This window comes from Mercenaria mercenaria, chromosome 12 (genome assembly GCF_021730395.1).
Source record: "Mercenaria mercenaria strain notata chromosome 12, MADL_Memer_1, whole genome shotgun sequence".
Lineage (NCBI taxonomy): Eukaryota > Metazoa > Mollusca > Bivalvia > Venerida > Veneridae > Mercenaria > Mercenaria mercenaria.
This window is the reverse complement of record NC_069372.1, coordinates 73,205,827-73,232,501: the sequence shown is the minus strand read 5'-3', so window position 1 is coordinate 73,232,501 and position 26,675 is coordinate 73,205,827. Positions and strand designations below refer to the sequence as shown.

Sequence of the window (26,675 nt, the reverse complement as noted above, 5' to 3'; positions counted from 1 at the left end):
CCAAACATGTACTATGCATAAATCATCTTTAAAGACCAGTAACTAGTGTGAATTGGTACACAAATGGCAAAGAACATGAATTCCTCAAGATTTGTTATTGATCGCGGAAATGCGTTACAATTGCAAAATTTTGTTTCAACAAACAAACGCACGGCAGCTATCATAGTCAAAGATATTTACCCATCACAATAGAGTTCATGCCAATAACAATCCGTTCAATAATGTTTACAAACGTATAAACTCTGGATTGCTTACATTACTCGTCAAACTTTTGACGGAAGCAGTTCCTTCCATGCCAGACCTGTGAGAAATTACCAAAAAAGCAGGGATTTAACTACCGTTAGTAAATATTAAATCCCCTAAGACTGCCAAATTTTCAAAGCTGTAACCCTTTTAGGGATCCGTTCGTGTGGACCTTGTAATCGTGCTTTTTTCTGGATCTTTTACGGATCTATCTCGCATGCGGGCGTTTGATACAGACGATGATCGTGATGCGTAACGATTCATTGGCTTAACTGGAGCCCCTTGTGCGGGGCTGATTGGACAACGCTATGTTTTTGAAACTTTTCTGGCGGGGTTTTTAAGTCAAGTTTTCAGCTTTTCCACCGTCAAAACGGGTAATGTGGTTGAAACCCGTAGGTCATCAGGATTTGGTTTATAGTCCGTCAAATTTCACTGGTTCGTCAGCCGTCAAAGTATACCGTCAAAAGAGCATTTAATAATATTGATTTCTAAAATGAAATACTAAACGCCGTCAATTTCGCGAATGCCGTCAAAAGGTGGTTGCCGTCAATACTGTAAAACCGTCGAAACCTGTGGACGCCGTCAAAAATAGTGGAAATTCCGTCAAAATAACACAAAAACAGCAAAACGTGTACATCTCCTCTGCCAAAGTGACATTTTCATAACAATTAACAAATTTAAGAGCATTGAAATACAGAAGTTTACAGCTAGTGACACTACAAGGGTATGAAATATAAAACAAAAAAACAATAACGTAAATTTAAATTTCATGATTTATTCAACAACGTTATAATAATATAGCAAAAAATTTCAACATCATTAAAAGTAATTTAAACGAATAAATCTTCTATTGAATTACGTCTCTAACATCAGATATACGTAAGGTTACAGGTAGTAAATGCCCTCCAATAAATATAATTCAGAGATCAGGTTTTTAAAGTAGTAAATTCTAAGAGCCATCCTAGACTAACTGTTATTTGCGCCATCCTGACAAAGACCGGGTACGATACAATATTAAACACAGGCATCCGGTTCCCGGGAAGTAACCCACAATGCTATGGCATATTTTGCCGAAACAGTTTGCCAGTCCACATACTGTTAAAGACAGAGAAGTTACAGTCATGCTGAGATCAAATGATAATAAAAGAGCAGGTAAATGGAGAAATATCACTGAACTTGATAAGTTGCAGAATACACAATGTGCAGCAAATAGCATGAATTTTTTATTATGTAATAGCCGCAGGTCTAGAGCGCGTTTGGCAGATTATGACAGCTCTGTTGGATAGAGAGAACAACCAAGAGCGCATAAATTAAATGAAATTCCCCCCATTATCAGTAAACATCCCTGCCATCCAAAGACTTCAGTCAAATGTGGAATGAGTGCGGCGTAAACGGCCATCCCTGTAGTCACACCTATTGATGAGATCAAATTAGCTATAAGTCGGTATTTCCTGAAGTACTTGTTCACGACAGTTACAAATCCAACATAATGCACTCCGTTGCCGACACCTGTAAAAAAAGAAACATGTCATGACAAAGAAATTATTGTTAACCTCTTAGGGTAATGCATTGCAAAACATTGTGTGATCTTTTCCCAAGACCTATATGCAAATGAATATTTGATATATTGTTGCGTTTTCATGTATTTGTAAGTTTTCTTTGTACCATTGTTTAAGTTGACCTCCGGCCGTTGACCGCCATGTTTGTTTACATTTTGCATGTACCTTACATTTAACATAATAAAATATAATAGATCTATAAAGCTATTGATGATGGACAATCGCCATTACATCTGAGAACTGTTATATCTATGACTTATACATTCATATATATCATTGATTATTAAAGTCTGTTTGTTTACAAATTACAGTGTTACATCATTACACCGACAAGCCCTTATAGAACCCATAATACCATAAACACTGAGCAAGCCAAACGGCGACAAAGACAAATCTTCAAACCTGCTAGAATGCCATAAAACACAAACACCATATAGAAGTTAATTGACAGAAAGCACAAAGCAAGCCCTACTGATGCACATAGTCCACCGATAACGGCACACACTCTACAGCCGAACTTGTTTGTTAAAACACTTCCTAACGGACCTGAAATAAAAAGTATTGATGTAATAATAGAAAGTGTTTTGCTTCGTTAAAATCCGTGCACTTTATGTTACTATTTATAGTCTTAGATTGATGAAGGGGTTATATTCTACACTAAAATGAATTTAAAATGTTTTTGTTTTCCAAATTCTGAGATCAGGTTCTTATAATGAGCTTATTTAGTCATAAAATATCATAGTGAAACATGTATCTACTCGTGTTTTGTACAGATTTACTGTTTTTGCACTTTCTGGAAACGGAGTCTTAGAATCCTTGCGTTGAGGGAGGGACGTCCAAACCAAAATATTTACATTTTCATTCCCAACAGACACTTACTTGTATACTCGTATCATTTACACTTGTACTTAACCGTTTGATCTAAATACCCTCTGATATTCTCAGATGGACTTCTCTTACCTTTATTTTCATTTTTGTTACAGTATGCATATATAAAAAAAACAATGCGTTAATATGTCAGTTATCGTTTTAAGAATACGAAGTGTATGTTAAATAGACCCGGTTCCAGAAATAGTTAAAGAATGAAGGCGGCATCGGTGAGCCAGTGGGGTTAGGTATATAATGTATATATATATAAAATGGTGGCCCCTGCTGCATTTTTGAGTCCAAATTTTGAGGTACGGGGGTTAACCCCCTCCTGACAGTGGAGTCACAGGGTCTCTCCCTTGTCATTTGAAACATACATCGACGAATGTAAGTCATTTTTTATTCTTAAACTTATATTTTCTTGTTGTTTTTTTGTATATTTTTGCATGCAGTGATGTTGTGTTCAGTTCAGTTATTGTTGTGCGGAAGACGCCAAAACGAAAACACAAAAACTCGACAAATAAGATATTTGTCGTGTTTTCGTGTCGGCGGGACGAAAACACGAAAACTCTACAGCACGACAAATAAATGACGCCAATACGACATATTCATACCCGCCAACACGAAAGCTCGACAAATAAATGTGTCGTATCGGAGCCCCCTAAACGTCGTGTTTTCCTGAAAAAATTGTCGTTTTTCCGTGTTGTCGTGTTTTCGCCCCGCCAACACGAAAACACGAAATGGCAAAAATCAGCCACCATATATAAGACCTTCCTGCTAACAGGTTATAATTTATGGAAACACGTAAGAATTAGTTGTTTTACTAACTTTTCTATTCAAAATTGAAAAGCTTTATACGGGGTACCTGAGATAAACTGTCTTAGTTTTAAAACTTTATACTTAACGACAGTTAAGTCTACGTATTCGCCCATGGTTATTGGTCATAACCGCAGGAAAATATCTTTATTGCCAAGGCGACCCGGTTCGATTCCCGACTCGGGCATTGTTTTTTTCTTGATTTGGCATTTTTAAGATAGTTTAGAAACACAACTCATGTTCTAATGTTGAAAATGTGACCAAACTTCTATTTTAAAGAAAAACATTTTCAACCAAAATCTGGAGGTCAGTGCCTTTAAAATTAATAAAATTATAAGATGGTTATTATCTATTTGTATACAGAATGAATAAATGGACATTCGGATATAATTGAAAGACAATTCAAGGGGCCGGGGACTGTGCCCGCTTTTGTCAGTTTTAGCATGGGGGACTATGAAGGTGTAGGTGGGGATGTACACCAGATGGAAATGAATTGTCTACTTCAACTTCTTTTGATTAAAGTTTTCATTTTTAACGACTTTAGCCTATTGCGACGCGTTGTAACTTGTCAGATTATGTTATGAACTGTCCACAAAAGCATAAGCTGTAAATTGATGGATAATATCATATTAACATTTCTCTTTAACGTAACTTTGTCAAAATGAAAGTCAATATGGCGGAAGACTAGTTCATTGCCTGTTCATTATGAATCTCTTATTATCAGTTTTTATATGCGCATAATTATGGTCAAAGTTTCTCATTTTTTTAGCAACGCAGTTGTGGATGTGCAAAGGATTACATTTCTGTGTAACGTAACACAACACGAGTCTGAACGTTTTTGATGTTTATTTACACAGTAGAATATTTCGTACATAACTTTCATAATTCATTTTGTAACTTCTTAAGTCTTAACAAGTGTCATATCTAAAACCTAACTTAATCTTAATATCTATGAGACCCATTTCCTAGGTCTCAGTCCAGTCGGACTGTCCTAAGCCCTTCTCTCCCGAGATATCTAAAACAGCAATATATAGCAATTCTCTAACATCAGTTATATGCACTGTCTGACAATTTGACGTATAAAACATGTGGGTTTGATATAATAAATAGTTACATAAATGTATCAACAATATATCAACTTGACAGATGTGTAGCTGGTGTACTGTCTAACCTTATATAACAATTTAAAACAAATAAAATAATCTTTGATTATTTTACATTTGCTACCATGTCTTTTGCCCTACGTAGAGTGCGCATGCGCAAAATTTTACGTGAACGGGCCAAGCGTAAATTCATCTATACGGAGACTTACCTGTGAGGAACCAAAGTGTCAAGGGCAAATTACACATCCACGATATTACAACTTCATTCACATGGGAAAACTGTTCCTTAAATAACGTATAGAAAATTCCAGCTGTGAACACATATCCTCCAAGTATTCCCTGCAGATAATGACATTACATGTGTAATATAGGTAACTGTAACAATGAACATGTACGAGTATAGCTATAGCTCGAGAATGATTAATTTGTTAAGAGGGTTTGAGTCAAGGAACCTGTATCAGCATCATCATTATCACGTAATATCGCACACTAGGTACATCTAACAATGCCGTGATGTAACATGTAATAATGAAATATATAATACGTCCCACCAATTCGACTGTTTACAAAATCACATATTGTGACATTATATAACTACGGTTGCAAACAGATTTATTTTTGTCCTAAGAAATGCAAAAAGCAGTAGGTTCGTACTGGTCGCAATAGCAACACTTTCAATTCATTTTAAATCCCGTACATAAGCACATTGTCGAAGATTACGTCTACTGAAAGAAAAGAAAGGTTTTATTATTTGGCTAAGAGTAAAACACATAGGAAGTCACTTTTCAAGCATGTTCTTTTCGCTTCTCTCGCATCATGTAAAATTATTGCATAATTTGTTCTAACGTTTCTATCACCGGAGAGGCCAAACATTCTTGCTCTGATATCCTTTCCAAGGCCGTAACGTAATAAAACATAATATGGCCCTTTCACGCTTTCGTAGAATTTCATTTTGAAAATATTTCTGAAATGTCTAGGTCTGCAGCTCCAGCTCTCAAATACGGAAATATCTGTCATCCGAGGCATACACTGACACTTTTAGACAACCTTAAAAAGGACCTATTGAACCATTTGACGAAGTTCCAAAATCTACATAATCCCTTGCTCCGTTACGGACCCCTGTGGGATTTATGTTTATTTCAAGCGCAAATATTGTTTTTTCATAGATGAAAAGCTGACATGTCATGCTAAAGCTCGGTTATTTTCAAATCGTTAGGAAGTGCTGAAAATTGACTCCTCATTAGCCAAAAAAAAAAAAAGAAAAGAAGTCCACGCACATACATCAAGACGAGGTGACACAAGCGCGTGAACCCTGGCTATTGACCAATGCAAATGCGACTTTCGTTTTCAAGTTTAGTCTGTGTATTTTTATTTTCTTTACTTCCGGGAAAAATTGAAGGTCATACATACGTATGTCTGGCGAGACTGTATAAAAATGGGCTGGCCGTCTTAAGGTTATTAGTTAGAGTGTATGAATTATGATGTTGAAAAGTTGAAACAACGAATTCACGATGGTGAAAAGTCGAAAGTGCAAAATAACTTCGACTTTAACTATCATAGTTTCGTTGTTTCGATTCTTCAACATCGTAGTTTTGTGCTTTCATCATGGTGGTTTCGAATTTCACCATTGTAGTTTCGTTATTTCATTTTTTTATCATCGTTGTTTCATACTTTTGCTGTTTCGAACACACAATATGTTGCGATTGACCTAACGTGAATACTTACAAAGAAGATGCGATTTATCAGTAAATATGTCAGCAGTTAAGCAAGTGGCATTTAGTTTGTAGATAAAGACATTTTACAAGCAATTATACCACGCAATGAGGATAATTAATAAAAGGTCTTTCATCTCCTAAATTAGGTGATAAATAGCGATTGATATGATAATCATAATCGATAGATATATATGCTACAAAAATAGATTAATACCTGAGCCACGAAATGAGATAAATATCTTTGCTAAAAAAAAACAACAGTTAATTACATGAGCAACAAAATATGAATACCTGAACTACAAAAAAGACATAAAGTTATGCCACAAAACAGATGAAAACTTAAGCTACCAAAAAGAAAAATACCTGAGATATAAAAAGTGATAAATATCTATGCTACAAAAAGATAAATACCTGTGCTACAAAAAGAGATAAATACCTGAACTACCTAAAAGATAAATACCTGATATATAAAAACAGATAAATATCTATGCTACAAAACAGATAAATACCTTTGCTATAAAAAGAGATAAATATCTATGTTACAAAAAAAAACAAAAAACAGATGAATTCCTGAGATACAAAAAGAGACAAATATCTGAGATACAAAAAGAGATAAATATTTATGCTTAAAGAAAGAGATAAATACCTGAGCTACCAAAAGAGATAAATATCTATGCTACAGAAACAGATAAATAACTAAGATACAAAAAGAGATCAATATCTATGCTATAAAAACAGATAAATACATGAGATACAAAAAAAGTGATAAATATCTCAGATACAAAATGAAACAAATATCTATGCTTCAAAAAAAGATAAATATCTATGCTACAAAAACAGATAAATACCTGAGCTACCTAAAAGATAAATACCTGAGATATAAAAAGAGATAAATATCTATGCTACAAAACTGATAAATACCTGTGCTACAAAAAGAGATAAATATCTATGATACAAAAACAGATAAATACCTGAGATACAAATACAGATAAATATCTATGCTACAAAAGCAGATAAATACCTGAGCTACAAAAAGAGACAAATATCTGAGGTAAAAAAGAGATAAATATATATGCTTAAAAAAGAGATAAATACCTGGGCTACAGAAAGAGATAAATATCTATAGTACAAAAAACAGAAATACTTGAGCTACAAAAAGAGAGATAGATACCTGAGCTACATAAAAGAGATTAATGTATGATCTCGTATAGAGATATAAGCCTGAGGTACAGAAAAAGATTGGCACACTCCTGTGTTCTATAAATAGAACATACAATGCGGACAAGGGAGCGGTTTCTATACATTACGAATCATTTACAATCTCGGTAAACTTCGAAGGGAACTAAGAAAAATTAACATGCCACCAAAATAAAATTGTCGCAACTGTTATCATAATAAATAAAAGAGATGAAACAATAATTAAGTAAAGAAATATGTACATGTATTGGAACGAATGTACGAAATATATAAAATACACAAACATATTATTCTAACAAGACATATCAAAACAGGGTAAGCAAATAAGGAGCATTGTTAAAAAGTATGTTGCGTGCACTTTTCCCCTATTAAAATCTTGCATTACACTATTTTAGAATTTGACACGCCTTTCAGCACTTGTGGTTTAAACATTTTGATTTGTGACGTTCAAAGAAATTTATCAGCACAATTAAAATCATAACTACATGTTTTTCATTTCACACAATTGATTGTGATCCCCAATGATGTTGTTGAGATGTCAACTGTGGTCGGTGTCCGTCAAACATTTCCTTATTGAAAATATATATTAATACATATATATTTTATTTATTCCAGTCTCATCCATATACATTATAAACAAATATACATGTATACAGCCATTCTATAAGAATTATTTGAGACTATACAGCACATAAAACAACAGCATTATTTGTATGTACAAATATTAAAACATACAGCAGCATTTGTACAAACATTAAAAAATAGCATTTCAGGAAACATTTCCAGTGAACAAAATATGTTAAAATTAGTTCTTGAAAGGAGAAGTTCTATTTATTTAATTTTACTTTATTTATTTATTCATATTAATATGAGTTATGTCTACTCTTGAGGTGTATCTAGTATACTTGACTAAAGATAAATAAAATTACTAATTACAATCAGTTAAACTTCAAAAAGAATACAGAAAGCAACAAATTTAAGTATTAGATGTACACTGGGAATGTTTCACTGTAACTTTAAAATATGTACCATTCATTTAAAAATTATTTCTATATTTAAAAATAATACCTGTTTACACTGTTTCCATTTAAAAATATATACCGTTTCAATTAAAAATCATTTCCATTTCTAAAAGCGATTAGAGTGGTCCATGAGACGGAAAGCCAGACTTTTCAGTGCTCGACTATGAACTGAAGCATTGCCAGCAAAAGGGACGTAAACCTGTCAAAATTCTAATCAGAGCTTTGTGGATTATTTCTTATACATGATTTAATAAAAAAGGGTATTGCTTTAGATTAGCAACATGTTTTATCAGATAACATCTAAATATTACTACCAAAAGTCAAATATCTATATGTCAAACTAAGAAATCATTTGTAATAAATCATAACATATGTATATCACAGAGTTGTTAATTGTTTCAACGGAGAACTGAATATGTGTCGAAAATAATAATGTATATGACTGTTTACTTTAACCAAAAAAGCATAGCTCTGTGCTTTAACATAATTATACATGTTGTTCATCACATTTCAAAATTTCAATAAATTTAGATTATGCGATCATAAGATTTTTTTTTACATTCACAAGTATTTAATTTATAAACACTTATGGAAGAAAAAGAATTACGATATTTTCCGAGTGATTATATCTTATCTTAATAAAATGAGCAGAATAATATAATAACATCATACATTGATGAAAAATCGGTATGTTATTTCTAACGTGGATATGAAATAAAGAGTTTCTTGGTCTAGTTTATAGAAATAAAAAGTGGAAAAAGCATTTAATTGCGATGCGCAGGCTAGAAACTTGAACAAAAATAACGAAATAAATGCAAAATCTATGGTTTATTTATGCTACTGTACAGTGAATGCACTGATTTCGAGTCCTGTGCTTTTTTTAGATAGCAGACATTATCGGTGACATGACAGATCCATACATACGGGAGAGTGCTATATATGATATACAAAAGAAATTAGTACCTGAGCTAAAAAATCAGGCCAATATCTGAACTACTAAAGAGTTACAAAACGAGATCAATACCTGAGCTATTAACTCATATCAATATCTGAACTACTGAACTGTTACAAATTGAGTTCAATATCTGAGCTATAAAATCAGATCAATATTTGAACTACTCAAAAGTTACAAAAACAGATCAATACCTGAGCTATAAAATCAGATCAATATTTGAACTACTTCAGAGTTACAAAAACAGATCAATACCTGAGCTATAAAATCAGATCAATATTTGAATTACTAAAGAGTTACAAAACGAGATCAGTACCTCAGCTATAAAATGAGATCAATATTTGAATTACTAAAGAGTTACAAAACGAGATCAATACCTCAGCTATAAAATGAGATCAATATTTGTACTACTTAAGTGTTACAAAAAGAGATAAATACCTCAGCTATTAAATCAGATCAATATCTGAACTACTAAAGAGTTAAAAATAGAGATAAATACCTGAGCAAAAAAAATCGATAAATCTGAACTAAACAGTTTACAAATTGAGATAAATACCTGGGCTAAAAAATCAGATCATTATTGAACTACAAAAGAGACAAAACGAGGTCAATACCTCGATTAATCGATCAAAAATTGAACTATAAAGGTTACAAAAGGATCAATATGAGTATAAATCAGATCAGTAGTTATATCATGGGGTTTCTAAGCCAATCTGGCCCCCCCTGCCCCCTTTGTCCTATTTATAAGGGATTTAACCTTCCCCTAAATTAAAATAAAACTTAGTACCTTAATCCCCTGAAAATTTTTAAATCTTTATTTAAAAACCGAATAAAAAATTTTTTGGTTTTAAACCCAAAAAAAAAAAAAAGTTTTTGTTTTGGTCCGGATGCCCAAATGCAAAAATTTTAAAAACCCCACCGGTTTTAAACCCAGTTAAAACCGACTAAATGTTTTTAAATCATGATTTGATGGTTTACAGAATAAAAATATTGTTTGAAAGAAAAAAAGATTTATGAAATTAAATCTCAATGTTACAACAAAAAAACGGGGGGAAAAAATGAAAGGGCTATTTGTTCATCTTGTGGAAAAATAAAATAAAAGTTTTTTAAAAAAGTCGGGGGGTTTTAATTTGATATCCAAAGCAGTTCCCCTTTATTCCAAAGAAAGGTTAACCTTCGGGAAATTTAAATTATTGTGGGCCGGAAACCCCCTAGTAATGGCCCCCCGTAAATGAACTGGATGAAAGTAGTATGGACATGATTTTTGTATGACAGTGGTGTAAAAAAGGGTACATGTGATAAGCAAATGTTTTCCCAATTTTAAAATAAACTAAATCAAAAACATTTGGAGAAAAGATTGCAAAACATTTAGGGGGTAAACAGTTTTTCAAAACGAAATACACACTTGGTCTCGGACAAAAATCAAAAAACGGGAAAAAAGGGGGAGAGTATCCCCCCGGGAAAATCACATGGAGCGTGAATTGCAGAAGAATTAAAAAACCCAAATTTTAAAAAAAAATTTTATAACGAAGTGATAGTTAATGTTTTGATGATACTTGGTCAGCTGATTTAGTTGAATGAAAGCTTTTTCAAAATATAAAAAAGGAGTAAAGTCTTTTTAACGTTATTGATATATTTAGAAAATAGCTTGGGTTATTCCATTGAGAAAAAAAAATGGAGAATCTGTTACAAAGCATTTAAAAAAATTAATTTTAGAAGGCGATTCCCAGTAAATTTATGGGTAGATGAAGGAAAAAAATTTTTTTAATTTTAAAATTTTGAAATTTTTGAAAAAAAAATAAAATTAATTGTACCATACATTTAATAAAGGGAAGGCTGTAGAATAGAAATATTTAATAGAAAGTTTAAAAAGAAAAATGGGGAAAATTTTTTTCAGCAAAATAATACTTTACTTATTTAATTAATTTTCGGTATGGTTGATAAAAAACAAAAAAACATTCTAGTATAAAAATGACACAACCGAAGTAGAAAAAATTTAAAAAAAAGGTATGTTTACTTTTAATTTATTTGGTGTTTTAAATACCAAAGAGTAAAAAAAAATTTTAAAAATTGGTGATCGGTTCGTTTAAAGCAAACTTAAAAGACTTTTTGAAAAAGGTTTACCCCAAAACTGGACGAGGAAATATTAAAATTTAGGGGAATTAATTTTTCAAATCCCAGAATTTTACATATTAAAGATTTAAATAATGAATAATTCAAGGTTCTTTTTTTGAACAAAAATTTTTTCCTAAAAAAAGAGGTTTTTGAATAAAAAAAAGTTTTTAAAGACGAGACTAAAAGAAAAAAACAGTTTTGTAAAATGGAAAGGTTTTGGGGAAAAAATTTTTAAATATTTGGGGTTTCCATTTAATAAATTTGAAAGAAATTTAATTTAAAAAAAATATTATATAAATGAGTCATAAAAATTTTTTTTTAAAAATGGAATAGAAACAATGATCTTTAAATAGTCATTAACCAAATAGCTGCTGCTTACAGAAAAAGTTATAAATTTTGGGGGAGAGTAAGTACCGGATTAATATTTCACGGGTTTTTTGGTTGCTCAGTGCTTAGCCTTGTTCAGCTTTTCCCTATTTTGTAGCAGTTGCTGGCGTTTCCCATCGAATTACATATTTACTAACAGACTAAAACTTGACGACAAGAAATTTTTTTTAAAAGACACTCAAAAAATTTAAAACAATAAAAAACAAAAGCCGGATTGGAAAAGTAAAAAAAGAAGAAGAGAAAAAAAGTTTTCGGGTATTTTTAAATACTATTGAAATGCAGAAAGAAAAATAATTCAATCCTTTTGAAAGTATATAAAGGGAAATTTTAAAACTTAACGGTAAAAAAGTAAAAAAGAAAAAAGAGTTTTTAATTTTAATTAAAGATTTTTTCTAAAAAGTTTTTATATAAATGAGAAAAATTATTCATTTAAAGGTAATATTGCATCAAAAAAAGTATTTTTTTAGTATTATTAAAGAATATAATCCTAATTTTTATATTTCCCAAAAACCAATTCACAAATGGCAAAAATTTTGGCCCCAAGTTTATTTCATATACCTTTTTGAACTTGCGCTAAACCTTCCAAATATTTTTTTCCTTTTCACTAACAACTTAAACAGTCATTAAAAAGGGTTATTTCTGCTAAATTTTGTGGGTTTTGTCCTTTGAACTTTGTTTTTAACAAAACAGTAACGTTTTTTACAAAACAAATCCGACGGGTGTTATAAATGCCCCCGAGTGGGCAGTTTACAATCTTTTCTTAACTGACATATTAAAAACCCAACGGAAAAAACCCAATTGATGGATTTTTTTGTTAAAACCCCCCCAAAAGTTTGTTTAAAAGACTTAAAAAAAGAAACAGAACAAAAAGAAAAAGAGTTGGTTTGTTTATTAGAAAAATACACAAATTTACACGAAGAATGGTTAAACGATGTTTCGGGGAAATTTTAAAATTTTTTAACAGTTATAACAATTTTAAAAAAAATGATTTTAAAAAATCTTTTAAAAGATATGATAATTTTCTATTTTTTAAAGTTCTTTGATGCGTTTTTAGAGTTTTTTTTCTATAAGTATATTATAATAGATGGTTAATAAAAGGGGAGATGAATGATTTGTCAAAATTATCTAGACTTTAGGAGAAAAATTGAACCCAGACAAAAATTCATATAAGAAAGTTTTTAAAAAGAAGAATGTTTTTAAAATCAAAACTTGATCAAATGTTAGCGATAAATAAAAAAATTATGTTATTGATAAATTAAAAAATGTTATAGCCCTTATCTTTTGAAAAAAAAATTTATTTGAATGGAACTGTTTTTGTCTATTAATGAAGAAAAAAAAATGCTGAAAGTTATGGATTGCCCCAGCCCAAATAATTTCGAAACAATCCTAAAATTTTTATTGAAACCCGACTGTGTTTCTAATGAAAAAAAAATAAAAGCAATTAGCAGGTCAAAAAACCCTTGGTTTTAATTCTGGGTTAAATAACAAGTGTGCAAAGGAAAAACCCGAGTAAAATGGGGAAAATATAAAAAAAACTAATCGAAAAAGATTTAAATTTAAAATTTTTTTTTCTTTTAAAGAAATTTAAAACTTTATTTATTTTTTTATTTTTTAATTTTTTTTTAACCCTTTTTTTGTTTAAAAGAATTTTATTTTCTAATTAATAATAGAGGGGAATCGAGAGATTAAAAAAAATTTTTATAAAAAATTTGAATTAAAATACTTTAGAAAGATCCAAGAATAAATTTAAATTTTTAACTTAAAAAACTCTTATAAAAATATTTAAAAATCTGAACTTAAAAACTTTAAAAGGTATAAAAAAATTTGGTTTTAAATAACTTTTGCAAAAATGGATTAAAAAATTTACAATATATAAATTGCTTATTTTAATCAAGGCTTGAAAAATTTTTAAAAACAAACGAAATAAAAAAACTTTACATCAAACTTTTGATGAAATAATAAATAGAATTTTGGGAATTGGATTTTGAAGGAAGTGGCTGGAGATAGAGTCAGTTTTATGCCCTTTTTTAAACGATTATTTTCCATTGGCGCTTCAAGTTATTTAGAATTACCCAAAAACCCTTCAAATTCAATGAAAAGGGTTTAATAAATATAAAGAATGATGAAAAAAATGTTTTAGATAGTGTATTTAGCTTATAAATTTCCTGTAACCCAAAAATTTTGAAAAAGTTTCAAAAATTTAAAAAAATATAAACGATTTGATTTTACTGGAATTAAAATTTTCCCGTTTCATTAAAAAAATACCCAAAAATTGAAATTTTTAAAAAATATTTATTTTTTATATTTGGTTATGAAGAAAATAGTATTTATCCATTGTACATATCAAAAAATTTAATACGAAGAACACTGTGACATTTGCTAATTTCTAATGATAAATAAATATAAAATAACTGATGTGATGTAAGCCTCAAGAACTGTAGTCCCCAAATTATGTTTGGTAAAAAACTTTAAAAGATTAAGTTTAACAAAACAACATAAAGGGAAAAAAAATTTTTTTTAAAAAGTTGTTTTTCAAATTTTTTCAAGAAAGAATATTAATGAACATTTCCAAATTGTTTAGTTTAATGGTACCCAAAAGGGGTAAAATGAAAAAATAAAGTACAATTTAAAAAATTTTCATAAAGGTTTGCAGTACTTTTGTAATTTTTGCTGATTTTGAATCAATAACTAAAAAAGTTTTAAAATGCTTTACATCAATGATTTATTTAGAACCATATCAAAATCTTAGATGTGGTTGGTTAAGTTGTTTGTTGTTTGACGATAATATACAAACAACCCGATTTTAGAGGCCCCAATTTTCAGTTTTTAAGTTTATGAAAAAAAGCTTGAGGAAGGGAAATTGTAAAAAATATTTAAAAGCCTTTAACAAAAAATAAAAATGCTAAAAAAGAAAAGAAAGTGAATTTAAAAAACAAAAGTTTTGTCATATTGTGAAAAAGAATATATAGAAAATTCAAACAAAGTAAGAGATCACTGTCATATAAAGGAAATTCAGAGAAGTGCTCATGAGAAAGTAATATTTAAATTTTTTAAAAAAACAATAAAATTCCCGTTATTTTTCATATTTAGGGTTATGACGGTCATTTTTTTATTTTATAGGGAAAATTTAAAAAAGAAATTAATTTATTCCCAACAAATGGAAAGATTTTGGCATTTTTGATTTCCCATTGGTTTTTTTTGATTCATTCCAATTTATGTCTCAATCATTGGATAACTTAGTAAAAAAAAATTTTCCCGAAATTTAAATACTTATCTCAAGAATTTGATTGTGAAAGCATTAATTTTTTTAAAAAAAAAAGGTGTTTATCCTATGATTACTGGGTTCATTTAAAAAATTTTAAAGAAACGAATTACCTTTAAAGAAGAGTTCTTTCAATTTTAAATGAAAACAACATATTGTAATGAATACGAACATGTAAAAATGTTTTGGGAAAAAATTTAAAATTAAAACAATGGGAGAAAATCATGATCATTTTAAAAACTGAGTATTATTTTAGTGATTTTTCGAAAATTTTAGAAAACTATGTTTAGGTACTACAAATTTGTCCTTGTCTTTTTTTAGTGCCTGGGGTTAGCTTGGGATGCTTTTTTAAAAATGACTGGAATTATGTTAGTTTAATAACTGATATTGATATGTTTTTTTATTGAAAAGGGGGGCTGAAGGGGGGAATTTGTTATATTTCAAACGATCTGTAAAACAAACAATAATATTGAAAGATTTAATTCAAAGGAAGGGAAAACAAATACATTTTTACCCCGACGCAATAAACTTTAGGGTTGGGTATTGTCAACCTTTTCCTCGGAAACTTTAAATTTTTATCCCAAAAACAATTTTTAAAAAATTTTTGCAAAAAAGGTAAAAGTAAATTTATAGTTGAATGTGATTTGAATATCCAAAAGAATTACATAAAAACCCACAACGATTATCTTTGCTCCCGAAAAATTAAATAAGATCAATGGCTTTTGATTATGTAAAAAAATTTTTTAAAAAAGAATTTGAAATAGGAAAAAGATGTAAAAAAATTGTTCCAAATTTATGAAAAAAAAAAAAATTTTGTGTTTTTTTAAAAATCTTGAACTATTAACAATTAGGGTTAAAAGTAAAAAAACTACACAAAATATTAACTTTTGATGAAAGTCCTTGGTTAAAAAAAATATTGTTTTAATACTCAAAAAAAGGTCTAAAGCAAAAAATTTTATTTAAAAGGCTTTTTTAAGTTAAGAAAAATTTGTATTCGGTTGACGTTTGGGGAAATTTTCGAAAAAGGGTTTAAAATTAAATTAACCAAAGTGAAAATATTTTATTTAAAAAACATAGCCCAAAACCCTTTTTTTTTAGTTCAACGAAGTTTAATCTAAACCTTTTTTGGTATTTATAGAAAAAAAGAAAGTTTTTTATTAAAAAAGACCTTGTTATGTTGGAATGTGCATTCTAGATTTATAAAATTTAATGTTTTTATTTTCATTATAAATTTCATTAAGGAAAAGTACGAGGGTAATTGTAAAATTTCTTTTATGATATGATTCATTATGTTATGAAATAAAACCAAAAATGCATATGGGATTTTTATGGTAAGTTTTTTTGATAAAAAGTGTTATGATAGTAATTCAAAATTTTATTTTTAAATAATAAAAAAGTAATTGGAAAATTTAAAAATGAAGTGTGGCTTCCATTGTTGAATTTGTTGGGTTAAGAAGTAAATGTATAATATTTATTAGAAAATGAAATTAATGTTAAAAATGTAAAAGGGAATTAAAAAATTTTGTTAAGAAAAAATAGTTCATAAAAATTATAAAAAATACTTTGTTTAATTCAACCCAAAAATAAAACACCCCCTTTAAAATTTTGTTCTAAAAAACACAATTTTCCCGTTTGTTATAAATAAAAATCTTTATAGTTATGAGATAAAGATATATTTTGTAAAGGTATTTATCTTTTGTTTTTCTAAATTAATTTTAAATTAATCTTAAAAATTTAAAAATTTAAATTATAGAACCATAAAATTTTTATGAAAAATTATAACGTTTTTTAAAAAATTTTATAAATAACTCATTTATTTTAAATTTTATTTGCATAATTAATAGAAAAAGATTCATTTTTTTGTTATTTTTTTTCATGATAACTTTGAAGAATTTCATTTTCTTTATTTTTTTTTTGTAATTTAGTTCTCCTTTTTTTAATTTAATGATCAAAAGAATAATTAAAATGCATTAAAAATTTAATTTTTACATTATTACCATTTTGAACTAAAAGGACTAGCATTTTCAGTTTTTCCCTTGAAATAAACCCCTCGGTATCTTGGGTATAACATGTTAAAAAAAATGGAGGGTTTTTTTATTAAATTTCTTTTATTTTATTACTTTTTCATTTTTATTATTAAATTTCCCATTATTTTTAATTTTTCCAGTTAAATTTTAAAGTCTTTATTGGTTTAAATAATTTTTAATAGTTTGTTCATTTTGTTTTTACATTATTAATATTTAGTATTTTATACAATAAATCATACAAGGGTACTTATTTTGTAACATTTTAATGAAAAATAAACAATAATATCCGCAAAGCATACTTGTTTTGTCTTGATATTGAACATTGTTGTATTTTACATTTGGTATGTACTTAATTACTTCTTTTGGCGGAGGAAGCCCAAATGGATCGAAATACAAAGTATTAAAGTAACAAACCCAATGTGTTCCAGGACCAATAGAGTCATCTAAATTGATTATTCCACACTCGTCCTTTTCTTTTGATTTTAATAAATTATTTCTACTAAATACACCCCTAAAGTTTTTAATTTTTAATTGTTTTACCCATTGTTCAATTTCAAAGTTAGAAATAGGTTTGTTTATAAATTTTATTTTTTTTTTACTATAGGAATTCGTCTGTAAGGTCTCCGTTGTGGATCAATCTGTATACCCTGACCACGTCCTTTTCCACTCAACAAAGATGTAATCAAAGGTATCCCTTGACTAGCAGCCAACATACCTAAAAACCCACCGTCTTGTTTTTGTTTTTGTGTTAATTTAATCACTCCAGATCCTACTAGTTGCTTTCTTTGATTAGGTGTAAGATATAATGATATCATATTTCTCTTATCATTAGCTACTGAAATCATACCATTTCCAAGTATTTTACTAACACCAGTACTAGCCAGTCCAGAAAGGGCTCCAATGCCTAGAGGGGCTAATATTTTAGGAGCTATTTTTGCTGCCATTGGAAGAATTGTTTTTCCTAACAAACCAGCTAAAGCTCCTAAAAATCCACCATTTTGACTGGACATTTGGCTTTTTGAAATTGTAATTTCTAATCCCTTATTATTTGCAACAGCTTTTTTAATTTGATTAATTTGTGTTTTTGTTAAAAGTAAAGGGAAGTTTCCATGTAATTGTTCATGTTTTAATCTAAAAGTATGTGGAATTTTATTATTATAAGCTTGTGCTAAATTTTTCTTTTGTCCATCTGTAAGGTTAACTTTATATTCAATATAATTTGATGTCATTATATATAATTTATATTTATTTTATTTAAACAATAACAAGTTCATTTCCAATAGTATTTATTTCAACTGTTTCCTCATACAGTACAATTGCGTAAATACGATATCTTGCAGTGGGAAGTGCAGTTAACTTAATTGTTAATGTAATCTGCTTAGGATCTTCTGTAGTTACTTCCTTTTTATATTCCAAGTTAAAATGAACAAATCCAAATAAACTATTAAAGTTTGATCTATTTAGCAGACTTCCAGTAGTCTTATTATTTTGTTTATAATAATAATTAATTACATCATCATATATTCTTGATATACTTGTATATTCTGTTTCTGGATAAAAAACACCATTACCAACTTCAAGACGACAAGAACTCAAAATACAATTATAATCATCATCTGCTGCATTAACTTTAAATGTATCTAATAAATGTGGGTTATGTTCTTGATTATTACTTTTGTCAGGTCGTTGTAAATAAACAAATACATGTTGTGGTTTTGTTACACCAGCCGTTATTCTAAAAGTTGTATTAATCTGTTGTGTATCAGTTGATTGCGTCATCATTTCCCTAAGGTATGAGAATCTTGCTTTTGTAAATCTTTCAGAAATTAAATTAAGTCCAAATTCATTGAAAATCAAACGTGGAACCCATAGAATTAATTTTGTTACAATTACTCTACCAGCAGCAGCAGCATTAGCTCTAAAAATTAATTCATCATCATCTGTCAGCTGCAGTGTTATTTGAATTTGACTTGGAGGTATAATATTAGTATCTAAACCTTGAAAAAATGAATAATTATTTAATGGAATTTTAGCATTTACCTCCTTATTATCCTGGATTAATAAATTCCTAGAAGCAAAACCACTATTATATTTAGCTTGGGCAGGTCTGATTTCAGTGCTAGCGTTAGTATCTAAATAGATAAATTCATTTGTTCCAGTTGATTTTGCATAATCCTCAGACAATTCAACCAAACTCTTTACATTTACTACCTTATATAAATTATTACAATCATATACAATTTTTCCATTTTGTTTAACCACTAACTGATCAATTAATGAAGCTGCATTATTAATTAGAGCAATTTGATCTCCATCATACCTAGTACCATCAGCAAGCTTATTCACTTTAAAACTTACTTCAAAATAACCATTAAACCAATCAAAATATGAGCTTCTATCATTAATTGTAAAGTGATATCCGTTTTTTTGTTGCTTAACATTATTTCCAAGAACAGATATTAAAGCTGTATCTAATTGAATAGGAGTTAATTCATATTTTTCACAATATTGTTTTGTTCTAAACATGTATATATTATATATTATTTTATTTTTTATTCTATTTTTTTATTAAAGTTAAAACTTTAGTTTTTATAAATTAATCTGTTAATACGTTTTTGTCGAGCTAAAGTTCCAGATCCTGACAATATTCTATTTATTCTCATATGAATATCCTCCTCTTTATCATTATTATTTTTATTATTATTTTTACTGTTATTCTTTTCTTGTAATTCCTTGGCAATTAAATTACCAACTGCCGGAGCAGGTTTCTTTTTAAGTTTTTCAACAATTTTATTAGTATCTCCAGTGAAGCTTCCAATAAGCTTTGCTGCAGCTAAATTTCCAACTTCTGTTCCAACCTTTTTTGTTCCACTTTCAAGTGCTGCTTTTCCTGCTGTTTCCAAAGCTTTTTTTCCAGCTGTGCTAATTGAAGATGCAACTCCGCTTGAAAACAATTTCGTTAAAGTGTCAAAGATACCTGTTCCATGTATGATTTCTTTTCCCGTGTGAGCATCAACATAAATAAATATTCCTTTATTTTTGTCATAAACTTTTTTGTACATTATATAAAACTAAAATTTATAATTTCATATTTCTTTTAAAATTAGTGTAAAACTTGTTTCACCTCATTAAAATTAATTATTCTACCAAAAACATCTGTAATATTTTATTCTAATTGAATTTAAAATTTATATTTATTAATTTCAGAATATCCAACTCTTTGTGGTTCTTTTGTAAATGGATAAGCTTTTGTTAAATCTGCAGTACTTAAAGCATAGATAATATCACTGAAATTACCATCAACAAGTGAATTATCAATAAGATCACAATGAATGTAAATTGTATCCACAGAGTTAGTTATATTTGGTGTTGTAGTTCCCCATTCAGTATTTCTCAATGCTTTTTTCTCAAACCCAAGCAATGTATGAAAATTTGACATTCTTAAATCCAACATAAAATTATCTATAATTGAAATCAAAATCTTAAAACTACTTAAATCAAATTCCAAACTTATTGGAGCAATTTCTGATTTATTAAATTCAAAATCATCATTACTTATTAATGTTTCCCTGATATAATTATTAATATCTGTGTAACTGTAAGAACCGTTTGTAAATATGATATCTTTCCATTCTTTACCATTATTGTAACGAATTCTTTTATTGTCATATTCATCACTAATATTATGCCAAGAGTAGGTCATAGTGTTAATACTATCCAAACCAACAACATAAGTTTTATTTTTATCTAAAATTAAAGAACGACTAAATCTGATTGTAAAATCACTCGGTTTATTTTTATCATCTTTAACTGTTTCAGAACTTAATACTATTTTTTGTTCCATTTATATATTCAAGAAAAATAATTTTTATATAACTTTTCATGTTGTTCTGGTAAGAGTGAATTCATTTTTAATAGTTCATCAATTATTCTAATACCTTCATTTTTTAGTTCTTCATTATTATTTCCAGCATCAATTGAACCACAAATTAACTCCAAGTCATTAACCAATTCTTTTGGATTACATGGACAAACGTCATAACCTTCACCTTTTAATTATTTTTTTTAAATTTCATAGATCTTTTTATTGATAGGCAACCCTGATTTTTTCTGTTAATTCTTTGAATATTTTTATTGAATGAATTGAATACTTTTTATTATTGTTATATCTTTTATTAATCAAATCAATTAAATCATCATCTACTTTAGTGTTAATTACTTCCTTTCCAGTTATTCTATCCTTAGCAACCAATTTGTTTTGACCATAAAGTTTATTTAAGTTAATAATTAAATTACCATATTGTCCATTTGGTGAAACTTTATATGGGTTATGATATCTTATTCCTTTTCCAAATACCTCTGAGTCATTAATCATTTTTGATAAACGTTCACCATATCTTTTAAGATTTTTTCTGTCTAATTTTAACTCCGAAACATACTCACCTGCAGCCATAGGTTCTGCATTTGTAAATTCAACTATTTCATCTGGATTCTTTTTACTGTGTTAATTTATTTTACATCTCTTTAATTTTTCGGTAACCTCTTTTCTTGTTTTTATCCAATCATCTTTATCTTTGTTTATTACTAACTCTGATAATACAGGTAACTTCCAATCTGATAATACATCTTTATCAATATTTACATCTAAATTTGCCACAAATTCTTCTGCTAATTCTTCAGGAAATTCTCTAGTGTCTTCAAACTCATCATCTTCATCATCTTCATCATCTTCATCATCCAAACCCATATGATCTTTCGGTGGTAATAATCGTATTGGTTCTTGGAATAGCTGTGGTAAACCCTGGTATGTTTGTATGTCTTTCATTTCACCAGCTAGTAATGCTAATTGTTGTTTTATTCCAGGTAATGCTTTTAACTGACTTGATAATTGTTCTTTTTGACTTTCTATTCCTTCAGTAATTGGCTTATAAATTTCAGTGTACATATCCCGATTTGTAGCTTTTTAAATTTTTTCTTTCATTATTTCTTCTCTAAGAGCTCTCATCTTTTGCCCGACTAATTTTTTTCTTATTCTTATTTCATTAAGTTTTGATTGCATTTATATAATAATGTAAGATAATGTAAGATATTGTAAAATAATGCAAAATAATGTAATATTATATAAATGGAAATTCCAAATTATGATACAAAAAGTGATAAATCCAATAACTTTAAACAACATTATCCTTTTATGCCAGATTCATGTTTTAGAATGTTAATATGTGGATCTTCTGGATCTGGAAAAACAAATACATTAATGCATATACTTCGAAAACCTCTTATATATTATGATAAATTATACTTGTATGCTAAAAACCTAGAACAATCTAAATATCAAGATTTAATTAACCACTTAAGCCAAATTGCAAAAAAAATTAAAGTAGATCCAAATGAAATACTTGAATGTTCTAATAATGAAATAATTTGATGTTAATGATCTTGAATCAGAAAAACAAAAGTAGTAATATTTGATGATTTTGTATGTGAAGATAAAAAAAGTTCAAAATGAAATAACAAAATACTTTATTCAAGGACGTCACAAAAACTGTTGTGTTATTTATTTAAGTCAGTCTTACTATAAAACACCAAAGATATTCGAATTAACTGTTCACATTATATTTTATTTGAAAGTCCAGGTAAAACGAGAAAATGATATGATTTGTAATGAACAAAATATAGATCGTGATTCATTTGCTAATGCAACAAATCAAAAATATGATTTCTTATATATTGACAAACCAAGGAAGTTTTTAAGAAAAAACTTTACTGGTAATATATTATGGGAGTTTTTAATAATATAGAACAAATAAGTGAACCTGACAGTATAAGTAAAGTTAAATTTGATATTGATTTAAGTGATTATGCTACTAAAAAACAATACAAAAAGCTTAGAAAGGACATGGAATCGTATCTTCATAAAAATAAGGAACTTGATAACACAATGAACAGAGCATTAGATATGGGAGGTAATGAAATAATCAACCTAGGAAATCCGGATAAACCCGCTGATGCAGTTCCAAGACGGTTTGTGTATAAAAAAATTCAAAGTGTAATAGATGACTATAAACTTGAAGATGTCAAAAGTATAAAACAAACACTAGAAGCAGAAGTAAAGAATATTGAAGAATTAACAAAAGATTTTAAAAAGAATTCATTATTAATAGTTGAATTACAAGGTAAAATTGGAGAAGAAATGAAAGCTATGGTTGATTCTATTAAAGAACTTGAAGAGAAATCTGATTTAACAGATGACAATATAAAAAAGGTATTTAGAACCAATTTTGAAAAGTTATACAATCAAGTTCAAGAATTTAAAGATAGTATGATTAAACATGAAGAACTAAAAGACAAGATTATTGAAGCTGAGAAAAAAGTTACAAAATATGTATCAGTTAGAAAATCAGAACAGAAATAAATAAACTAAATACTGAAAAATGAAAAAAAACGCATAAAGATTTATTAGAATTAATTTCAAATAAACTTGCAGAATATAAATCTGAATTGGAAAAGGCAGCTTCACAAAGAGGTGATGACCATGACACAGCATTAGAGGACTTTAAAAAAGAGCTCAGTTCTAAAATAGATGACTTTAAAAAACAAATTCGAAATTGGATTAGTATTGTTGACAACCGTCACAATTTAAAGTATGCAGACTTAAGTAATATTACAAAAAAATTACAAGAAGATATGACGCAGCTTAATGTTAAAGTTGAAGAACATAAAAATGAACTGGACTTTGTAGTTGAAAAATCAGTTAAACAAGGAGAGTTAATTACTGCTAATACTGAAGCAATTAACATAATTAATAATCAGCTAGAAAATTTGAAAAAAAACAACTTGTAGACCTGATTAATAATGTTGATGCACGTCACAATATAAAGTACGAAGAGTTAAGTAAACTTAAAGGTTTATTACAAGAAGATATTAATGAATTTAATGATAAAATTAAAAAAATAATAAATGATCTTAACTCTGCAGTTAAAATATCAGCTAAACAAGGAGAATCAATCACTGCTAATACCCAAGTAATTACTGCTAATACTAAAGCAATAACCGCTAATGTCGAAGAAATTACCACTAATACTCAAGAAATTACAAAAGTAAAAAATGTTTTCTTAAAACAAGAAACACAATTAGCTAGAACAAAAGGCGTTGTTGACAATTTATCTGCTTCTGAAGTTGCTACAACAAAACGACTTGATGATTTAGCTGAAATAATTCTTAAACTTAAAAAGAAAGACAGGAAAATAGAGAAAAGGCTGGAGGAAGTGGGACATGAAGTGTTTCTCTTTGAATACTATTATAATCATACTTTTGATTACATACAAATGAAAAAGTATTTTGACCGTCGTGGTACCTGGATATATTCAAACTATAAAATATGGCCGATCTGAACTATTTAAATATATTTGAAATAAGACCTGGAATTATCGTAGATTATAAAGATTTTATACTCATAGACCAAAAATATAAAATAGATGTACTAGATATTTCTTTAGAGTGGTGTTTTTTATAGTCAGGAAAACCGGAACTTATATAATAGATATTAAGATTTTATTAAAGGGTGCGAGCCCTATAGGTGAAACCGGATAAACCGACTAAAAGCCCAATATCACATTTTATATTTAGGTGGCGGAATTATAGGCCTCAGGTGATGTTTTATTTTTTGATATATTTGATAATGTAAATATAACAGCTGAGGCAGCTGAGGACTTTGACACTGATAAGTTAATATCTATGTATAAGAAAAAAATTAAAATTTATCTAAAACAAGGGACAATGTTTGACATTCTTCCTTATGACGATTCAGCATCTACAGAAGTAACATTTATGCTTTTGATGGGTAGTTACATCAGATTCTACATATCGGATGAACCTGTATCTTATGATGGAAACAGACTTTTGGATTAAAAAATTTAATTAAAGTTTTAATTACTTGTGTACCCTAATAATATACTTACTAATTGAAAATAAGATCAAATACTTTACATTTATTAATAAATATAATCTGCCAAAGTTTTGCCAAAGTTTTGCCAAGTGGCAGCGATGTGGCAGTGTCTGCCAACTTGGCAGAAAAATGGCAGGCTTTTGATTGGTTGAATTTGTGGTTTCCCACATAACCATTTTTAAAAAATGCACTTGATTTACCTTTGATATTTATAGTAAATCAGCTGTAAAACGTAAATCGATCACAAGGAAGTTTAAACGAATTGTACTACAAATGTAAACATATCGGTTAACTTTATGAATGAAAGTAAATACCAATAAAGCGACACCGGTGCCGCTTTACAAACGATATTGATTGATAAACTTGTTAAAGAAAACGACACCGGTGTCGTTAGATTTTGAGGGTACAAGTGTACCGAGTGCAACCGAAGACTGTAGGTCTGACTGGGTCAAAGACCCCGAAGGTTTCAGCTTCGCGAGTTAGTATTATAAGTTTAGGGTTGGGTTAATTACTGGGTTTAAAACCTGTGGATTTTAAATTGTCCGTCATTGGTCAGTCCGGACCAAAGACTAAATCTTTTTTTGGTTAAACCAAAGGTTTTCATTCGGTTTAACTAAAGATTTAAAAGATTTTCAGGGTATCAAGGGTACTAAGTTAGTATTTTAAGTTTAGGGCAAGGTTAAAGTCCACTTATAGAATAGGGACAATGGGTCAGGGGGGGTCAGATTGGCTTAGAAACCCCATGTATATAACTACTCAGGTCAATATCTGAACTACTACAGTGTTACAAATTGAGATCAATACCTGAGCTATAACATCAGATCAATATCTGAACTACTAAAGAGTTACAAAACGAGATCAATACCTCAGCTATAAAATCAGATCAATATCTGAACTACTACAGTGTTACAAATTGAGATCAATACCTGAGCTATAACATCAGATCAATATCTGAACTACTAAAGAGTTACAAAACGAGGTCAATACCTCAGCTATAAAATCAGATCAATATCTTAATTACTAAAGGGTTACAAATTGAGATCAATACCTGAGCTATAACATCAGATCAATATCTGAACTGCTACTGTGTTACAAATTGAGATCAATACCTGAGCTATAACATCAGATCAATATTTGAACGACTAAAGTGTTACAAATTGAGATCAATACCTGAGTTATAAAATCAGATCAATATCTTAATTACTAAAGTGTTACAAATTGAGATCAATACCTGAGCTACAAAAGATGATATTCCCACAGTTATACTCCATGTTCCATCCACGTAATTTGGTATTGCAACCATTGTATTTTGTTTTCATATGATTTAAGTAATATACACAACTCCCATTATATCATATTGAATAAAATAAAATTCTGTGAACTAATGGCGGAGCATTTAAAAGTTCATTCTAAATGATTTATTGTTAGACGTCTTTTAAAAAAATCACGTGTTATCAAGAAA

At 28.8% G+C, this 26,675-nt stretch overlaps 1 protein-coding gene across 1 annotated transcript; it reads right to left on the bottom strand.

Annotated features, from left to right (window-relative positions):
• Window positions 1-1,507: 1,507 nt before the first annotated feature.
• Window positions 1,508-26,675, bottom strand: LOC123533480 (monocarboxylate transporter 6-like). Its single transcript, XM_053520646.1, has 4 exons — window positions 26,445-26,675; window positions 4,798-4,927; window positions 2,205-2,348; window positions 1,508-1,752 (listed from the first exon to the last, which is right to left on the bottom strand). The coding sequence occupies exons 1-4, from the start codon at window positions 26,514-26,516 to the stop codon at window positions 1,508-1,510; spliced, it is 591 nt and encodes a 196-aa protein (XP_053376621.1). The 5' UTR covers window positions 26,517-26,675.